The sequence below is a fragment of the Calypte anna genome, chromosome 24 (genome assembly GCF_003957555.1).
Source record: "Calypte anna isolate BGI_N300 chromosome 24, bCalAnn1_v1.p, whole genome shotgun sequence".
NCBI lineage: Eukaryota > Metazoa > Chordata > Aves > Apodiformes > Trochilidae > Calypte > Calypte anna.
In genome coordinates, this window is record NC_044269.1 from 422,814 (window position 1) to 443,162 (window position 20,349).

At 43.8% G+C, this 20,349-nt stretch overlaps 1 protein-coding gene across 1 annotated transcript in view; it reads left to right on the plus strand.

Moving 5' to 3' along the window:
- LOC115599602 (rho GTPase-activating protein 32-like) overlaps positions 1 to 17,854 on the plus strand; it is a 128,399-nt gene extending 110,545 nt beyond the window's left edge. Inside the window, exons 6-7 of the mRNA XM_030464703.1 lie at positions 9,017 to 9,103; positions 17,805 to 17,854. Of these exons, the coding sequence (XP_030320563.1) occupies positions 9,017 to 9,103; positions 17,805 to 17,825 (108 nt within the window). The 3' untranslated portion in view covers positions 17,826 to 17,854. The remainder of the gene's footprint in view (positions 1 to 9,016; positions 9,104 to 17,804) is intronic.
- The last annotated feature ends 2,495 nt before the right edge of the window (positions 17,855 to 20,349 follow it).

Here is a 20,349-nt window from a genome sequence, read left to right on the forward strand (position 1 = left end):
TGGAGTCCCTGATGGCTGCATCTGAAGTTTTTATGAATTTTTTCATTGCATATGCAAAATGACCTTCTTACACATTGAAAGGAAATAAAAGGGTGAGACCACATGAGAAAACATTTGCAACTTAATACGGGAAAATCTGGGGAAAGTATCTCTGATACAACTCTGAGATTTGATGTCTCAACAAGCTTAGACATCAAATACACTTGGCTTAAAAATGAAAACAAACAAACCCCAGCAGTGTGTACATAAACTGCCTGCCTTGGCAGCTCAGCCTGGGATCAGGCAGTGGAAGTGAGCTCTTTCCAAGTCACGCTTTCCTGACTGCACTGAGAGTCCAACTCTGTCAAGGTTACTCCTGATTTCAGCTTCAGAGAGCACACTGCCTGGGAGCAGCCTTAGGAACCTTTGTCAAGCCTTACATTCTGGAATCAACCTCTAAATCAAAGCCCCAAACCAGAAGTAACTAAATCTCCTGAGTTGCCCCTTTTCTGCCATCTTCCAGAGATGCCACTTGCTCTGCAAGAGCTCAGCTGGGAGCTTAGTAAAGAGCTGCTGCTCATCACCCCCCAGGAGCTCTGTTTTTGCCTTGGTTTAGTCAGCGTGGGTGCTGCTGTGGAGTTAGGAGCTGCCCTTTCCTCTAGCTGTGGGGATTTATAAACAGAGGTGGGATTTATTAGTCTTGAAGGTGAAGCTCAGTTGAAGGGGTGCTGAATAATCATACGTCCACAGGAAAACTTGTCTCCTGTGATTTACAGGCTTTAAATGGTTCTGAAAGTAGCTACAGGAAAAATACACATCCCTGCAACCTTTAAAATTTACTTGGTGCTTGTACTTGCATAAAGTTTGGCCTCCTGAGTACAGCTGGAGTTTGATGGGAACTGGTGTCTGCTAAGCCAGGATTCCATCTCACAGCTATTCATAGAATCACAGAATGGGCTGGGTTGGAAGGGACCTCAGAGATCATCAAGTCCAACCCTTGATCCACTCCCCCCGTGGTTCCCAGCCCATGGCACTCAGTGCCACATCCAGGCTCTTTGGAAAGATCTCCAGACACGGAGAATCCACTACTTCCCTGGGCAACCCATTCCAATGCCTGATCACCCTCTCCAGAAAGAAATTCTTTCTCATCTCCAACCTAAACCTCCCCTGGCACAACTTGAGACCCTGCCCTCTTGTCTTGCTGAGAGTTGCCTGGGAGCAGAGCCCAACCCCCCCCTGGCTCCAACCTCCTTTCAGGGAGTTGGAGAGAGTGATGAGGTCTCCCCTGAGCCTCCTCTTCTCCAGCCTCAACACCCCCAGCTCCCTCAGCCCTTCCTCACAGGAATTCTGCTGGATCCCTTCACAGCCTCCTTGCTCTTCTCTGGACCTGCTCCAGCACCTCAATCTCCTTCCTGAGCTGAGGGGCCCAGAACTGGACACAGGACTCAAGTTGTGGCCTCACCAGGGCTGAGCATATTGCTAGCATCCCCTTCCCATGTTCTGTGATGTTTTCTGTTGTACCCTGCTCAATCCAGGGGGGGAAACCAGGATCTCTTCATGGGAACACTTTGCTTTTTTACTGCAGAGCTTTGTTTGAGTTTGATTTCAGAATCAAAATACAGAGTTGAGCTGTTTGCCAATATTAACAAACATCTATGGCCAGAATTAACATGGATGATGCTTCTACCCAGTTTATCACCCCCGCTTTCTATCACTGAAATTAAAATCCAGCCACTCTGGGTGGATTTGGTTTTTTTGTCTTGTTGAGCTCTAATGTGTTTGCTGAGTTGGGTACCAAGAGCTTTCAAAAATATATTTTCAAATAAAGAAGAAATGGAGTTTCAGGAATGAAAATTAATCTTTAAACATTGTCTTTACTTTCATGATTACTTTGGGATATTTGTGCTTGGTTAAAGAAGCCAGTCAATCCAAAATGCTCTTTTCCTGTTCTGAAGTCCCAGCTCAAAATGAAAATGAGAAAGCAGGAGAAGATGGGGAATTGTGTGTGGGGGGTATAATTAGCACATTTAGCAAAATAAACCAGGAGAAAGGAAAAAAAAGGCCAGATAAATACATATCTGCTGTCAGAGTAATTATTTATAAAACATTTCCCTGGGTAAAAAGATTTGCCAAAGTGAAATTTTAAATATAATAAAATAATAGCTTCAAATAGATAAAAAAACAGGTCTTGGAGGTACCTCATTACGAGACAAAGTGATACAAGTAGTGGACTCAGCTAAATGAAGATGAAGTGGTGTTTGAATCACCTGGGTAGTTTTGGAGATGGGAAAAGGATTGTGCATTAGGAGGCTGGAGCTAAGAGATGGACTAAAAGCTTTTTCTTATAAAAACTTTTCCTTACTAGCCTGCATCTCTTAAGTATGATCAGTGTTAAGGCTTTTAATTTCTTCAGGATTTGTCTCAGGGATATTTGGGTCCCAGGATTTTTTTTTTTTCTAAATAAAACATAGCAATCTTTCACAGGAAAATAAACCTCATGTTTCTTACTCCTGGCCATCAGACATGCTTTTCACCCCATCCATACATTCCAAAGCCATGCAGAAAGGTGGCATTTGTCCTGTGGTTTTTGCCTTGTCTGATTCACTGAATTGCACAAACATCATAAATTAACTGGAGGACAGACATCAAGGAGACATTAGAAGTGTGGTGGCTTAGAAAGAAATAAAACCCCCCAAGGTTTATTTCTCATGCTGCAAGAAAAATTTGTGGGATTTAATGATGGTTTGGAAACTTAATGAGCTTCTGCTAAGGGCTGACTGTGAGCATCAGTTGCATGTGGCTGTGTTTGCCAGGGAGTTAACCTTAAATTCCATCTTGGAAAAACGTACAGAGATTACCAGGATTCCTTGGAACAATGACCCAAACTCTGCCAGGAAAAGCATCAGCCTTTCCACTGACTTGAAAAGTCCTGGCTAGAGGCACTCCCTCAGCATGCTTCCCACCTCTTCCTGAGATTGCTGCAGATGAAGCTCTCTTGGAGATGGAACCTGCTGAAGTTCCTGCTCCATGACCTCTTCCTCCTGCCTGCAGCTCCCTGCCTGATACTGAGCTGGGCTTATGGATGGGGTAAAAAGTGAAAGGGCTTTGCTTACCTTACCTTGCCTTGCTTGTGCTCTATAGCAAACTTGTGAACAGCTTAATATTATGAAGCTTTGCAGGGTCTCTTAATCTGCAGAGAGCAGCTGTAGTAATTTTAGGCACTTCATTGCTTTGAGAGGCCATGAACTGTGTATTTCACAGGGGATCATGGCATTTGCATGACTTTGCATACAGGTAGGTGCACTTTACCTGTTGCTTGGCAGCAGGTTCTCTGGTGCTGATGCACAGTGTATGGCACTGCCTGCCTGCAGGGCAAAGCAAACCAAGCCCTGGGCAGAACCCTGTGTCCAGGAGTGCCTCAGGAGATGCACCTGCTGCTCAGAACTGAGCATGGTTCTGTCTGTGTCTTGGTGTGAGATGCCAGAAATGTATCAGTAATGGATATGTGGGACTGTACCTGCATTTTGCAGGGAAAGCTGCTAATTTCTCCCTGTGGCTTCATGTTGTGTCAAGTGTACACTTAGACATCAAAACTGTTGGCAGGAGTTAGCCACCAGTGTGCAAATGCAAAAACCTTTTGGTTTTCTTCTGGCTGAGTGCATCATTCTTAGAGAAATTTAGATAAGAGCTTGGAAGATGCTGTGTGGAATATCCATATCCTCTCCAACAGTTTGAGTTCTTCCATAGGCTTTTGCTGCTCTCTCCAGTGCTCTTCCCTGGGGCTCTCCTAGCTCAGTGTGGGCTCCACATTGCTGCTCTGAGATGGTTCTCAGTGGTTCAGTGGCAGGTTTGAAGTTTTGTAGGAATAATTCTGCTCCTTGTACCTGGGAACAGATAGGGAGAAGATTTGGAGGGAGAAGAAATCCAGCATGTTTTCCTAGCCTGTAGTTTTCATTCTCTCCTTAATTATCTACTTAATGCCTTCCACATTAGATTCTAACTTTACTCTGTTGCAGGGCTGGGATTTTTTTTTCTTCCTTTAATTTTCTGTTCTTTTTAAAATAAATTCTTTTTAGCTGCAATATTTCAATCTTAAGTGACAAAGCTGCAAAATGAATTACACTGCTGGAAGCAAGGCAGGCTCATGGTAAACACATAGGCTCATAGCAAACACATAGGACAGATTTGCCAAAGCTCTTGTAACCTTTAAGTATGTTCATTCCTCTGCCAGCAGCTCTGCATCACTCCTGAGATACGTGTGTGCAAGCAAGATCAAGAAAAAGTGTTCTCATGGCTTCATGAAGCAGAAGTTGGAAAAAAAAATGTTTTGTAGATTACTCAGATCCCAGGTTTTGCACAAATTATCCTTTCTTCAGGAGAGCTGCTTGGTGGAGTTAACATCACTTGGCAAACAAGGAATGAAAGCTGAAGGTATGCAAGTGAGGTGGCTTTGGGACCTGGGTGGTTTGAGACACAGCCCCACTCCCTACCCAAAGCAAAGCCACCTCTTCCCTGGGGAGGATTTGGCATCTCAATTCAGTACCAACAGTCCTGATCTTGGCAGCAGACTTATGAAGTGCTGTTCCTTGAGAGGATTTTTAAACGTTTTTAAGAGGAGCAAGTATAGCATAAAAAAAGAGTGTTGAAAGTTTTGTTTTTCCTTATTTTTCTGCCTGTGGTCACACAAGTGCAAATGGGGCCATGGAAAAGCTGCCTCTGGTCCAGTTTGAATCCTCTCTGCAGTCACTTGCCCTTTGCCTTCTGGATGTCAGTGTGGGGAACGTGGCAGGTCCCAGCCAGGTTCAGAGTGGGCTTGAAATTATGGAGTTTCAGACAAACAAATGAGTCTTTCAAAGGTTTGCCGCTTTGCTTCAAGCTTAGATCTGCCAGAGTTGGATGTGAGGTTTGTTCTTGGAGGGAGAGCAGAAGGGAGCTTCCAAAACCCCTTTGGAGAGGAGAGATGAGAGTAGTTCTGTTCTTGTTACCCCCTCAGCTGGATGAGAAATGCCCCTGCACAGCACTGTGCTTTGGGGTAAAACCTCTGCATGTGCCATCTCATAACTTACCTTCCTGTTTGCTCTGGGGCTGTTTATCTCTCCCAGAGGGATAACCAGGGTATTAATCTTCTGCAGGAGACTCATGTAATTACTGGCTTTATCTAGAGATGAGCTGCTGCTTCTCAGGTGGTGGGAAAGCCACAGAAGCATTTTTAAGCTGAGCCTGCCTGTAAAACATGATCAATAAAATCTTGGCTAGCAAGCACTGATCTTGTGTTTGATTTGTGTAGGAACCAGGTATGGAGCTTAATTTTGTCTCTCCTGTTACCAAGGTGAAGCTGTTATTTTAGAGGGGATTGATCTGTGAGATCTTGCTTGCTGGCTCCCAGCTCCTGCTGCTCAGCTGCACAAAGCCAGCCTGAGTTTGCAGGGAGGGGAGGACTTGCCTGCTGCTCCAGGGCTTCACACACGCATCAGCTTTTTGTGGGTGTGTGTTCCAAAGGCAGAGTGGGGACCCTCAAACTTGGCTTTAACTGGGTAAAGGCAAATATGAAATTGAAGCTGTTTCCAGCACATTTCTCCATACAGCTGTTCAAGTCTCTGCTCACAGGAATGCCTTTAAGGCTTGATTTCTGTATCATAAAATGCTCCCACTGAGAACATTAGGGTACCATAAACCTTGTTGATGAGGTCAGTAATGTGCTCATGCTAGCCAGGCATGCATATTCCAGTAATAAATGAGGCTAACAGAAACTAATGCATCAGAATTGGTTATCAGGTTCAGAAAGTCTGACAGACACCTGTAATGTAAGAAATAAACACTTCAGGTGATATACCATATATATACAGTTATCCTGTTTAACCCTTTGGTGAGTTACCACAAACACTATTCACAGGTTCTGTTGTCCAGCTAAGGTGATTCACACTGTAACTGTTCCAGGGGTATCCTCCAGACCCTGCTGCTGTCTCAGGTCTGTCTTTGAGAAGCTGAAAATCAATTTCCCAGTTTGGAGTCAACCAAATTCTGCCTGTGGGTCATGATCAGAGTTGAAGAGAGGCCTTTGTTTGCTTCGTCCTCCCTGAAATTCCGGTCAGGTCCAGGTGCTTTGTTTGTAAGGGATGCTGCAGGAGGAAGAGCTGTTAAACATCATGACATCCACAGTTTTTGGAAGAGCAGGGCTGCATGTCTGTTAACAGAGCAAAAGAGCAACCATGCCACGTGGGGAACAGGGAGCACAAGCAAATCTTCATCTTTCAGGGTATTTTCCTGCAAGGAGAGTCACATTAGAGGACAGAACCTGGAGATTTTTCCTGTGTATGCACACAGTGGTCAGGAGGTTGGCAGCAGGAAGAGGAACAGGAGTTCAGTGGAGCTTTTACAACTCTGAAAGAACACAGTTGTCTGTATGTAGGGCAATACAATGGATTTAAAATGTCACTTCTCACTACAGTCAGTTGGCCTAAATGGGAACATTGGAAGCATTGAAGTGGAAACTTAACCACGTGGGGGTACAGTGGGTGAATGTAAATCAGGAGGTTAATCCCTGGGTAGGTAATCCCCAAAGAGAAAGTTTGCTGTAATTTGGGTGTGAGGTCCAGGTGTTGTAGGACAACTACAGATGATTCACCTGCTGTTTCTGGAGGGTCCTTGTGTAGACTTGACTGGAGTCCAAACTGGTGTAAATGACAGTATCTGTAAGAGGAAAGGTGATGCAATATTCAGCCTTTGTCTTAACTTGACTCTTACCTCTTCCTGCCCTGTATTGTGTTGCAGTCTGGCCTGGAATCCGGTTAGGGAGCTGCTCCATTCATATTCTGACCATTTCATTGCCTGGCTGCTGGCTTTTCAGGTAAAACCAGGGTCTGCCAGAGCCAAGGGGAGCCTGCAGTCCTGTCCTTCAGCACTGATCAGGGGGAAGCAAGACCTGCAGTTTCCTTGTGGGTTGATGGAGTAGGTGTATGGTGCCCTGAGTAACCATAGGGAAGATTAAACGATGGAAACTTTTCTCCTAGAGTAGGAAACCCACACTTAATAGACATGGAGCTCCCTGGTACCTGACAAATGTGGAAAATATCTCCAGTCGTGTAGCAGCTTTCCTTTACTGCATGCTTTGTTATTTTGTTTTTCTTGGACTGTTAGTTTCAAAACTTGGTAGCAGTTGAAAGCTGAAACTTGATAGCAAAGGATGATGATGAAGTGAGGGGAACATCACATTTAATCACATTAATGGCAGCAGGCTTCACTCTGTTACACACAGGGAGAAGTCACTTAAAATTGCCTCTTTCTGGGATGTAATTTTTTTTTTTTTAAGTGGAATTAATCTCGCTGTGTCAAAGATCCTCTGTAGCAGTTAGAGCTGTCTGTGGGACTGGATGGCACACTGGAAAGCTTCATAGGAAAAAGCTGGCTTTGAAGGGAGAATTTATAGGTGATACAAGAAACTGTTGAAGGAAGGCAAAAATGAGAGGTGCTGAGAAAGTGGTCCAGGAGAAGCTGCACACATGCTCTCCCTTCCTCTAAATGTATTCAGCATCGTAAAAATAGAATAAATTTTGGCATAAAAGACTTTATTTGGTCTGGAGCTCTTTTCTAATTGTCTGCAAACATGTATACACTCAGAATAGAAATGAGTGTTCAGGAAGTTAGGGCTGGTGAAGAGTGCTGAATTTGTGTCTTCCTTACCAAGAGGAGGAAGATGCTGGCAAAATGCAAAGCTAAAGCCCCTCTGAGTCTTGGTGGTCATTTCGATAGAAGCAAATTCTGCCTTACATCTCCCTTGCCCCTGATCACCTGGTTTTGACTTTCTGCTGCTTATGTTCATGAAAATACAGCAATTTGTGACCTTTCTCCTCAATCATTTGATTATTTTCATTTGTAGCTATGTTGGGTTTTTTAGTTGATAGATAATTAGGATTTTGCTTTCAGACTTAAATATTTATGTTCACAAGAGAACAAGTCTTGTTCCAAAAGACAGTTGTGGAAAATGTCCTGAGCTCTTCAGTGCTTTCTTTAAACTGGCATCATTTCTGCTGAAGAAAGCAAGTGAGTAACTCTGCTGGCAAGGGTGGCAGTGCCTTCACTGGGAATTTTCTGTCCATCAGACCAGGAGGAAAGGCAGTGATGCTGTCTCTGTGGATACCTCCTCCTGAGCCATGTTTAAGGGAGTGTTGCATGGTTTTCTCTTCCCAGGACAGGGATCATTTTCTTCTGTAATGAAACATCTTTTTAGAAGATATTTCCTTTTTTTTTTTTTTTTTTTTTTTTTTTAATCTGCTTTGCAAATGGTCTTAATTTGTTTATGATCACTTTGCAATGTCTCCTTCAAGAGAAGTTCATGAAATGCAATCCTACGTGTCAAGTGTAGGATCCCAAGACTTAGCAGGAGCAGCAGGACTAGTTCAAGGACTAGTTATGGCTCTCAGTACCTCTACAGGAGTGCCATAGTTAAATCACTCCTCACTGCTCTGAAAAAAAGCACATCCTGATGTTGTATTTAATGACTCTGGAGGTGATGAATGGTGCCATGAATCTCTCTGTCGTGGTAAATTGCTCGACAACAGTGAAATTAGGGGATATGTCTTATTATTTACTGTCTGCCTGGACATATAAAATAAGTAATGAATAAAGTTGGAGGGGGAAATCACTGTTATCTGATAAATGAATATTTATAGAGATATTTTCAGTTGAACAATTAATTTTGCAGATTCCTAAACTAGAGGTTTAATCCCTGGCTTGAACATTTTGCCCTCTTATGATAGCTTAAAAATAAAAATACAGTTCAAAAATAAACTAATCAGGTTAGATGCCAAAATCCAATGGCATTTGAGAGTCTGTGCAAGCCATGAATGCTGAATATTTTCTCTCTGACAACTCCAGACAGATAAGCACTTCTGATTCCCTGATACTCAGCATGTCTTGGAGCAAGTTGCTGTGAATGTTGTGCCTCATGCATTATTACATGCCTGGCTTCTCCCTGCTCACTGACCTGGTCTTTTTCTCTCCCTCTTTTCTCCACCCCCTCCCTTCTCCCTTGGTGTAGCTTTCACTCCCGGAGGAACAGAATGAAGTAACCAGAAACGGCTGTGAATCCAAGGAACTGGTGTACCTGGTGCAGATCTCTTGTCAGGTAAATGCCATTCTTTCTCCCCCCAGCTCATTTTGCAGAATGCATTGGGTTGTTTTTGGCAGCACAGCCTCCTAATATTTTGATACAACACATTTCTCCTGCATGTGTGGGTTGTTTTTTTTCCCACTTCTTCACCAGCTCTGTCCTCAAGAAGATGCTGTCTGTGGTACTGCCACCAGCTCAGTGTGAGAAAAGGAGCACTGAGGGGACAAAAAGGAGTTGGTTCAGCAAAACCCCCTTGCTACACGATGTGCAGAGTTGCAGGATGCTCAGCCTCCAGACACAAGCCTGCATGCTCTGCCTGTGTGCAGTGACACAGGGACACACCAGGCACAGAAACAGGGAGCACAGAGGGGGGGGAGGGAGGATGCCAGGCAGTGATTTTTTTGTGCTGCTGGCAGCCAGGAGATGGGGCTTCTTGGGCTGCTCCAGACATCTCCTATGAAATTCTTTCCCTGCCACTGTGGGATCAAAATGCTTTGGGCAGAGAAATCTACAACTTCGTAGCACAGATTTTCTGTCTTCTAAAATGGGTTTAGTGACTTTGAGAAATTATACAAAATAGGTTATCATGTCTTAATATGGTGAACAAAATTTTTGTTTGTAGGAGACATATTGCACTGATAAATTCCATTGGGAGTTAACACCTGTGTGGGGTAGTTTTTCTGCTCTTCTTTCCACAGTTCATCTCATCACTTCTTGAGCATCCATTATATCAGTGGATGCTGAACATAATGGGGATCACCCTGGGGTCTGTCTCTCTTTAAATCTCTTTCTGTGATCCTGCTGACTTTTCTCAGGTACTAAAGAGAATTGTATGAAGGAATAGCTGTGCTGTCTGCATTTGAACTGGGTGGGGTAGGGAAGTATTTCTGTCACTGTCCCAGCACGGTGGTGTTGCTGTCCCCACAATCACAGATTTGCAGCAACTTGTTCTCCTGCCCTAACTCTGTGTGCCCAGGGTTAGGAGGGAGCTGAGGAGCAAAGCATCCTGCTCTGCTTGGAAGGTGGAGCCTGGCAGAAGCTGAGCTGTAGCAGTGTGACAGAAGCGCCCAGAGCAATTCCTGGCTGGTGTCAGCTCTCAGGGCACACGTACACACGTGCACAGGCGTGGGTGTCCACGTGCTTCCAAACACTGCTCGTGGGGAGGAGAGGCTGCTAGTGGACATCTCTCCAAATTGCCTGTGTTTGGGTGTTTAAAAATCATTACTTTTGAGAACAGCAACCCGAGCTAACAAGCAGCACTGCAGAATTGAAGGGTGGACATATGTCTGAGTGCCAGCCAAGAGCAGTGACCCAGAGGGAGATTTTTCAGGGGACTTGAGGAAATTGGAACTTCAGTATCTTTTGAGTCCTCGTGTTTGGGACTGCATTCACAGCTCTTATTGCAGAGATGAGCCTTGTATTAATGCCTGACTATTTTAGAGAGAGAAATGTCAATATTTTATAGAACAGCTTTTCTCTAACCCTGAAGGCCACTTCTGATCTTCCTACCTACCTGACTGACATCTCAAAATATCAGTGGGACACCTCCAGGGGAACTGTGTCCTTCAGCCCTGCAGATGATGTTTGTGCAGGAGCCAAGCCCCAGGAGCAGCAAATAAGCAGCACAAAGCATGCAAGACACCAATGGTACAGCCATAGCCATGAGCCCAGCTGCCCAGCAGCTTGTCCCACACTTCTGTCAACCTCTCGGATGCTTTGGAGTCTGTGACTCACCTCTTGCCTTTTATTTTATGTCCCTGCCTCTCAGATACTAACAAAGCTTGTGAGAAACTTGTGGCATCTGGATTTAATGAACAGGAAGGCATGGAAGGAGCTGCACAGCTGAGCATCATTCCTCCCGTGGAGATGCCTCACCCCTGACATCCCACAGCCTCTCCTAATGTCCAGGGAAAGATTCCATTCAGTCAGGCATTGGATACCAGCAGTGTCTGGATGGGTTTGGCTCCACATTGGACTGGAGGTGTGAAATAGCTCATGGAATGATAGTGCAGCAGGGAGAGATTTTGGCAGGATGAATCTGCATCAGGCCAAAAATATTGAAGGAGAGAGAAAAAAGCCTATATAACAAATTTTACTCTGCTTGCCTTTTGGAGGGGCTGGTGTTCAACCTCCTGCAGCAGCTTGCAAAATTCCCCCTTATTTTTCAGATAGACACAGAGAAAACAAAGTCTGTGAATTAAGGCTAACCACATGTAAGTGTAAAAGCTTTAAGATATTTGTGATTTGTTGCAAAAAGAGATAGTGTGGTGAAATGCAGGAGTGTTTGGCCATCCTGGAAATTTTAGATTACAGATCTTAGAGAAGTAGGCTAAAAACCTGGCTTGGGAGTTGAATGTATTACACTGCAGTGCCTTGCCCAGTTTGGACCATGCAGATAGAATCCATGTGTTGTGTGGTCCATAAAAAGGTACCTATTTTGTCATTTCACTCTGTGGCAGAAAGCAAACCAAAGCTTTTAAGCATTAGACTTTTAAAACATCCAGCTCAGCCTTAGCAGTGTTTGGCAGACTAGAGTTTGGCATTTACACTAAGGAAATTCTATCCCACTCTTTCCCATCTGTAAGTATAATTTTAGTGGTGTAAAGAGAATTATTGTTTGCCTATTTTGCAAAGCTTTCCCAGATAAGGTTTGAACAAAAATTGTTTTGGAGTTGAATTTGATTTCTGCTGCAAGTCAGCTTGTGAAATACAGGCTCAGGCATTACTTTTAAAATCTCTATTCAGCTTTTCTTCTGCTTGCAGACCTTAAAAAATTAATCCAGTTTATTAGCTCTTACAAAGAAGTGGGAATATAGAAGGAGCTGTTCCAAGTGCTTCTGAAAAGTGGAAAGATGAGATTCTGCTTTTAATGTCTTTGAACAAATTTAAACGTGAAAAGTAGCAAATGACAAAGGGTTTCTATTTTTGTGTGTAGGAAACAGAGAAGCATGAAATCCTGAAAGGTGTGGTGTGAGGGCTGTACCTGTGAACCTTCTGAACTCTGTAGACAGCAATTTACAGCCTTAGCCCTAAGTGTGGTCCTTAAAGCACCACAGGGAATGTCTCAGACATTTATGGGTTTCTGCTGTACCTGTAGGCTGTGAAGGTCCAGTCACAATGTTTGCAGTCCTTGCTATGTTCCATGTGGATAAGCAAAGAATTTACAAGGCCTGCAAGACATTTAAAAAGGGTTACTATGTGTGTTGAGAATAAACCAGCAGAAGCAAGATCCTGCAAAAGGTTTGGAATAGGCTAATCCAGGCAGCATATTTGGTCGAGTTGTAAAATCTGACTTCTGAATCTTTGTGGATTTATGTGACATTACAGCAGCAACTACCTGCACATGTATTTAAGTGTTTAAAGAATGATTAATCTAAGCCTATATTTTTTAAAAGGAAAGAAAAATAAAAAGGGTGCAGTACTAATGACAGTGTTTTCTCTGGTTCAACACTACAGGCATAATTTTGTGAAGGTTTGAAAGGAGACAACAAGAGATGGATTGTAAAAATGTACGTGTTCTAAGGGAGCCATTCAAGTCTAGCTATCTCCTGTGGCTTTTATTGTTCATTGTCATTATCACAGAGAGATTGTGGGAACAGAAATGACAGGCAGTAGAAACCAGAAATGACAGACCATGCAGGCAAGCATGAGTGATTTTTAAACAAGTCTTAGGCTGAGATCCCTTAAACACAGCTTGACTTGTGCTCTCAGAGCAGAGCCACCCTACCTTCTCTGTGTCCTGCTTTTCATGGGCTAATGCCAACCTCCTGCAGAGCCAGGCTCTTTCCGCTGCAACCCAGGTAGATTTCTAAGGCTGTTCTCAAAGAGGAAGCTCTTGTGGTCCATGGGCTTTCTCCATTTTTCTGCTCCAGTCTGCAGCCCCTGCACTGGCAGGAAGCTGGGCCATGATGCTTTCTTGCCCAGGATGCACAGTGCTTTGCCCTGTTCCTGTTCTTTGTTCAAAACAGCCCTTGCTCTCTGGGCTGTGTTCCTTTTGCTTGATAGAATAAGGTCTGTGAGGTACTAGAGGAAGGCATTTGCACCAATATATCCCACATGTATCTTCCAGCTCTCCCTTGCAGGAGCTTCAAGCCCGAGATCTTCTGTTTGAAGACCACTATTTGCAAAGCTCTGAAGCCAACCCCATCCAGCCTTCCACAGCTGGCAGTGTGGTTGCAATGAGTGCTTCAAGGGCAACAGAGAGAATGCCAGGAAAAAATGGGATCTGAGTAGGAAGAACAGAAAGGACTCCCCATCCAGGGTGGTTTGTGGGGAGAGGCAAGTGGAATATATTTTCAGAGAAGCAAATGTCTTACTCAGACTGCTAATGTCTAAAGTATGGTTTGCTGGGTCTGTCTGCCTAGGATAGTCCCTACTAAAAGCCACAAATTGTTTGCAGTAGGAGCTGTGAGTCAAACATACAGAAACCTTTTGTCTGACTGATTGTTTTCTGTCTTAAAGGATTGCCTTTTGTCCCTTTTGTTCTTTAATTTATTAATAGTTTTGTGTAATTAAAGCTCAAACACCTAGAGAGCAGTTACTGAGTAAGTGCTACTAGTACTCCTCCTGTGAAAGGCCCCAGTTCTTTAAACAGATGATTCTAAGGGACAAATACTAACACATATACAAATAGTTTTGTGTGTGTGTTTTTTTTTTTTAAAAGAGGAAAGCTGGTCTCAGTTTTTAATAGGTTACATCTATGTGGAATACCTATGCTGAATCCTATCCAATGCAAAATCTGTTTTCAGAATATGTGTTACCCAGCTTCTCCTGTTTGAATGCAGAATTTTCTGCCTTTACTGTTTAAAGATTTTGCTAAGCAAAAGCAGTTACTGTGTCCTTTCACTGATTAATAAGTTGGGGTAGTTTCACATTATGTCTGTTGCAGTTTGGCTGCAGTCTCCTGCCCCTACCCAAGTGTTCTCACCCTCCCTTCCTCCAGTGTCCAGGTACCCACTGGACGAGTCCTCCTGTGCCTGAACACCAAATCCATCCCCTGGGGGTGCAGGTAAACTGAAGCAGGTGTAAGATGCAGGGATCTTTGATTTCATAGCACGTTTTCTGTGCTCAACAGGGTTCAGGCAATTTAGTCTGGTTTGAAAGGCATTAAAATGCCTTTCATGTCACCATCATGGCCTTTCCCCCCAGACTGTTTTCTGTACTTCTTTTCTGCCACTTGGTACCACTTGCCTGAAGCTAACAACAATAAAAAGCCTGGAGAAATGTCACTTCACCCCCAAGTTTGCCCATGAGAGTTGGGTACCTCACATATCTGCAAGTGTTTGAAAATCTTTCCTGTGATACAGAACATTCATTTTGAAGTCCCCCAAAACTTTTTCAAACCTGACTGTAGACCTTTATGGATTGAATATTTTTAGCTGTTCCTTTCAGATGTTCACAGAAGTTCAAACCTCTGTCCTGAGCATTTCTCATCTGAGGAGGGCTGTTTCTCATTAGTCAAAAGAAAGCAACTCAAAACCTTGTTTCCACAATGCTAATCCATCACTTGATGCTCTGTGCTTGCACGGTTGAGCTCAGGTCACACACTACATACCTTCTGCTCTCAACAGCACTAAATAAAAATGAAGTGACAATGGTAATGTGGATTAATAAAGAATGTGTGAAGCTGGCAAGCAGCCTGAGAAGTGCTGTTGGGCTGTATTCAAAGCTCAGGCCATGCTAAAGTGCTGCCAAGGTGTGGTGCCTTTTGGAAAACCTGGGTTTGTTCCAAGCCTTTGGAAAGGAAACCAACATCTGTAGGGCAGAGAAAGTAGTGAATTTCATTAGAAGCCTTTAAGAACTGCATAATTAACACCAACTGCTCTGTAGCTGTTGTGATAGTACTGAAGGATAAATTAATTCATTAATTAGGATGATAATTGTTAAGGACAAGGATATGACTGATTGTTTGGAGTTTTGCCACAGAGCACTGATCTGGGTAGGGCAGCACTCAGCATCAGGCAGGATTAACACTGCTCTGCTGTGGCCTTTTCCTTTTCTACAAGCATCTCAGCCTGGAACTTGTACCTGCTGCTACCATCATTAATTTAGAGTGATTTAGACATGCAACAACAGAAGTAGCAGTTTTGAAGTCAAGAGGTTTTTGTCCTGGTGTCTTCGCTGCCTTTAATTCAGAAGCACACAGCCAGGCAGCTGGCAGGGTGTCCCCACTGGGATCTAGAATGAAGGCTTCCCAGACTTGTGCCATTTGCCTGCTCTGGCTGTTTGCAGGATTTTTGTGCTTTTGGGGACTGTGGAATGGAAATAGAGAAATAACTGTTGTCTTCTGTGCTACACAGGAGGGTGAAATGAATCCAGCAGCACTCAGATTTCCTTGTCCAGCTGATGGAACTTGTCCTTCATGCTATCCCCAGGCACTGAGCAGATTCAGTGCTCTGGTGTGTAAATCTGCCTATTGATAACAAGAGAGAAAAACCAACAGTAGTTCTTAAAATTTGGTGTTGAATTTCTCTCTTCATAGTGCTCTGAGTTCTTCTCTATTTAAAGAGGTATTGTGAAGGAAACAAGGTCAGCATGGGCCTTCCTTGTTCCTGACTCTGGATGCTTGAGATGCAATAACAGGGTTCCATCTGTGCATGGAAGTTGAATTGAATGATTTATTTGTTAAGCAACAACTGCAGAGCTCATTGTGGCCTTGGAACTGCTCGTGCTGAAGCACCTTCTTTCAGCACCTGTAAATTGAGGTGCATTTCAAGCTGCCCCTCAGTGGACCAAAGACAGGGCCTTGCTGCTAATGGCTTCACTCTAAACTCCAGTGAAGAAGAAATGGTCTGGTGAATTTATTTGAGAGTGTTTTTCGCTTGGGAAAGAAGGACTTGAGCACAGATCCTATGAGGAGAGGCTGAGGAGAGGGGAGACCTCATCACTCTCTCCAACTCCCTGAAAGGAGGTTGGAGCCAGGGGGGGGTTGGGCTCTTTTCCCAGGCAACTCTCAGCAAGACAAGAGGGCAGGGTCTCAAGTTGTGCCAGGGGAGGTTTAGGTTGGAGATGAGAAAGAATTTCTTTCTGGAGAGGGTGATCAGGCATTGGAATGGGCTGCCCAGGGAAGTAGTGGATTCTCCGTGTCTGGAGATCTTTCCAAAGAGCCTGGATGTGGCACTGAGTGCCATGGGCTGGGAACCACGGGGGGAGTGGATCAAGGGTTGGACTTGGTGATCTCTGAGGTCCCTTCCAACCCAGCCAGTTCTGTGATTCTGTGATTCTAACTGAAAATGATCAGCACAAGATTGCAGCCTTACCAGTTCCTCAGCCTTGCATTGCCCTGAGCTGCTGTGCAGTTCTTTGGGTGATGCTTGGGAGCTGCTGCAGGATGGGTCCTACAGGGGGTGTTCCATGAAAAATCTCCCAGCTGAAGTCAATGATCACTGTAACCCTGGAAGGGATGATGAGCAAGAGGGGAAATTACTTCTCAGAATAAAGTGCAATATTGCATGAATCTGCTGCTATGACAGTTTTTATAAGCAACAGAAGCTTTCCTAATTATATGGTAGTTTGTTAATGTAGTGTCCTTTGGGCATTTGCCTCCAGAAAGCAAGCTCTGAATTAGAGAGATCAATCTTGCTGTATCCAAATTGTATTCCACTTAGCTCTGAAGTAAAATTGAAAATCAGTGCTGAAATCTAAGAGCAGGGGGGAATGATTATGGTTTCTTTCTGCAAGTGGTGCATTTTGGCAGAGCTTCTGTTTGTCATGTGTTGCTTTGTAGACAGAGCTGGGCCTGGCCTCAAATTGAAGAGGACAGTTGGCTTTGGTCTGAAGAGACTCAGTCCTGCCCCAGAACCAAACATATGTAAATGCATTGCAGAGCAGCACTTTGTCTACAATTTTCCTTGTTTTACAACTTCTCCAAGAGCTGGGCTTGGTTTAAATCCAAAAGAAGAGGAGGACTGTGGTGGCTCTGCCTGTTTTTCTCTTAGCTGCTCTGATGTTTGTTGCTTATGAAGAAGTTTAACATACATGCATTTTTAATAGCAATGCTGCAGTGCCTCTCTCCTTGGGAAGCTGACAGTCCTTTGGGACAGACAATCCAAAGCATGCAGTGACATCTTCTGCAGGCTGCAACCTCACTTTGATCAAGGACTCATGTTAGATGGCTGAACAAACAGCAGAAGACAAGGTGCACAGTTATGATGCTTCAAACTTGAACAACTCGCCTGTGGGATTAGAGATGTTTTACCCAACTGACTGTTAAATTAAAAAGTGGGGGGTTTTTTGGTTTTGTTTAAGATGAATTTGTGGCAGAACTCTCAGAGGGAGCATGACTGAGTCTGTTCCTTAATTTTTTTTCATTCACTAGGTTTTTTCTAGAGTTACAGAGCAGGTTTGTGCCCCAGGCTTGCTAAAAGCCATCAAGCAGGGGCTTCTTGTCACTGAGTTGTGTGACCCATGATCCACTGACCCAGTTCAGCACACTGAGCAGGGTGTACCAGCTGGGAATCCCTTCATGGCAGACAGACCTGCTGTGAATTCCCAAGTTCTCCCCTTCCTCAGCAGGGACTGAGAGAGAGCTCCTAAACTCCATCAGCTGCCAGCAGGCTGTGGGGTGTAGACATTAAACAGAACTGCAAACTGCTATGGTTAGAGACCATAGAGCAAGTTTGTAATCAAAGGCTCAGGCTTTGACAGACAAAAAAGGAACTGACTTTTTCCAATTATCTATTTTTTTAACTGTTTTAAAATTCTGTATTTATTCCAGACTTTGTGGCTTACCTTTTAAAAAGACTCCATCAGCATATTAGATACTACAGATGACCTGTCCTACATGGTTCTTCTCCTGGGGTTTGGCACCACTCTTCAACATTTCTTCTTCAAACCAATGCCAAAAAACCCAACTTTTTTTCCATTTTGGCTCTGACTCCAGCTCTGCTAACAAAACTTCTCCAAAGCTGCTTCTCTGTGCTTTATAAATGATGTTTCACCCTTTACCCCTCTTTCCTGGAATTTTGGTCAACTGTATCAATAACATACCTGCTTGCATCCCTTTTTCCTTGAAATATTCGTGTGTTTTATCTCTACAGCCCTACTCAGAGGAGCAGCAGAATGCAGGGAGGTTCCCTCTGACCTCCTCTGATAGATGTTGGAGGTCAGGGAGCTGCAGGAATGGTCATTCTGGGAATGTCTGTGTGTCCTGTTTGTAGAGCAGCACTGGGGTGATGGAAGGATTTAAACACATCTCCTCAGTTTGCAGCCTACAAAATCTTCCCTGCTTTACAATTAGTTGTAACAAAGACTGAGCTTCGGTCACTTAAAAAAAATAATTAAAAATTCAGCTGTTGGCTTCAGTGAGTGCCAAATAAATGAGACTGAAGAAAATTGAGATCTCTATCTGCTTGTTGCAGGAGCTAACCTCAGGCAAGTCCTTGTGAAAGGCTTGTGTTGTTTTCTTTTCCTAACCTCAGGCAAGTCGTTTTCAAAGGGGTTTTGTTTGGCTTGTTTTAAAGGACAGTGGAGCTGGCTTGCTTGTTTTGATGGAACATTGTTTCTTCTCCGTGGTTAAGTGCTGAGCAGATTACAGCACATTTGGGGCACAGGGTAAAGGGGTGTTGTGTTTAGATACCTCCCGTGTCCATGGAATCATTTGTAAGGATGGAAATGCATTCTCTCATGGCCTTGCCACCTGTAGGATGGTACTTTCAGTTCCCTTTCCTTAGCAGTTGGTCTGATAGGGGGTTTGAAGTATTCCTTTTGTAAGCTGTAAGCACATGGTGGGGTTATTAATTGAATTTGCTGCAGTGTGGAAAGCAGTTCCCCAATGCTGCAGCCTCCCCTTCACCTCCTGCCTCTCTGGGACCTGTTGCTCCTATGGTATAATTGTACTAAAGAGATGATTGGTACTGAATTGCTTAAATTATATCATGCCAAGGAATTTCACTGACGTGTAGAGAGCTGCAAATCCTGGTCCAAGTTCCTGAGGTGCCTGCCACTCAGAAACAGGGAGGGAAAATGGTTGTTAGAATTTCAAATGCTGTACAATGTTTGCCTTAAGGTCTTTTAATGTGTCCTTATCCTCTGTACCTGACCAAACCCAATGGTCACCAAGGCCTGGGCCAAGTATTTGCCTGCTGCCTTGGTTGCCTCTGGCAAACTGAGGGCCAGAGGAACCACTGGAAGGTGGTGGCTTCCTTCAGATCCCTGAGCATGGGGAGTTCCTCACCTGAGCAGCCTGGTGTTCCCATGGGTGTTTTAGTGTTCATATCTGTAACTGGAATCAAGGAGCACAAGAAAGTACCATTTTTACATCCAAAAAGCTGCAATGCTTTCCATTAAATTATTTTTTTTCCTTCTGATAGCAATTAATTGAGAATAACCTTATAATTAAAGCTGGCAGAGATTTAATTTGTTATGTGGAGTCGGGCTGTTAAGGATCCACCCCAGAATTATACCAAACTTTCTCCTCTGCCTTCTGGTCAAGATTTATAATTTTGCTCAAGTTATAATAATAAACCATAACTTCCAAATCATCCAGGACATTTTGAAAAATAAACTTAAACTTAGATAAAGCCACCTAGGGCACCAGCTAAAAACCCTTCCTGAGCAAACTCTGAAGTGATGGATTTTATCAGTCTTGTTTTCTATTTTGACTAAATTTCTCAGCCGTTTTCCAGCGTGACTTGTAATAGAAAAAGGGCTGAAGGGTCATGCTGGAATAACATACAGAACCCAAGACCCAACCAGCTGTAAAAGTCACCCAGATGGCAGTGTTAACCTCCACTGGTGGGTGCTGGCATTCCTCCAGCCATTTAATCCCTGGTGTTTGCTTACCAGAGGGTCAAACTGCACTGACTTTTGCCATAAGCTTTCATCTCATGTTCTGCTCTCCATCTCCATGTGGACTGGGAAGGTTCATGAGAGCATCCATGGGATTGCTCTCAGGAAATAAGCATTTGAACCAGAAAAAAAAAGGTCTCTCCCTGTCTTAAAATAAATAAATCTTAGGTGCTACAGAGAAAACATACTCAAACCGTGGGACGGGAAAGTTGTGTGTGCTGGAACTCAATAGTACCCTGCGTGGTTTGAAGAGGCATTGATGGACAAAAAGGAGTCCTTTGGGCACAGAGGGAGATAGATTCAGCTGGAAGCACAGTCTTTTACATAGCAGGGAGAGGAGGTTTTGAAATCTTTAGTAAAAAACTTGTAACTACCCATTTTCTGAAAGAATTGTATTTATCCAAACAGGATTTGAGCATGTGCTTCTCTAAAGCACAACCATCAATAGATCTAGAATAGAAGAGAAAAGCCAT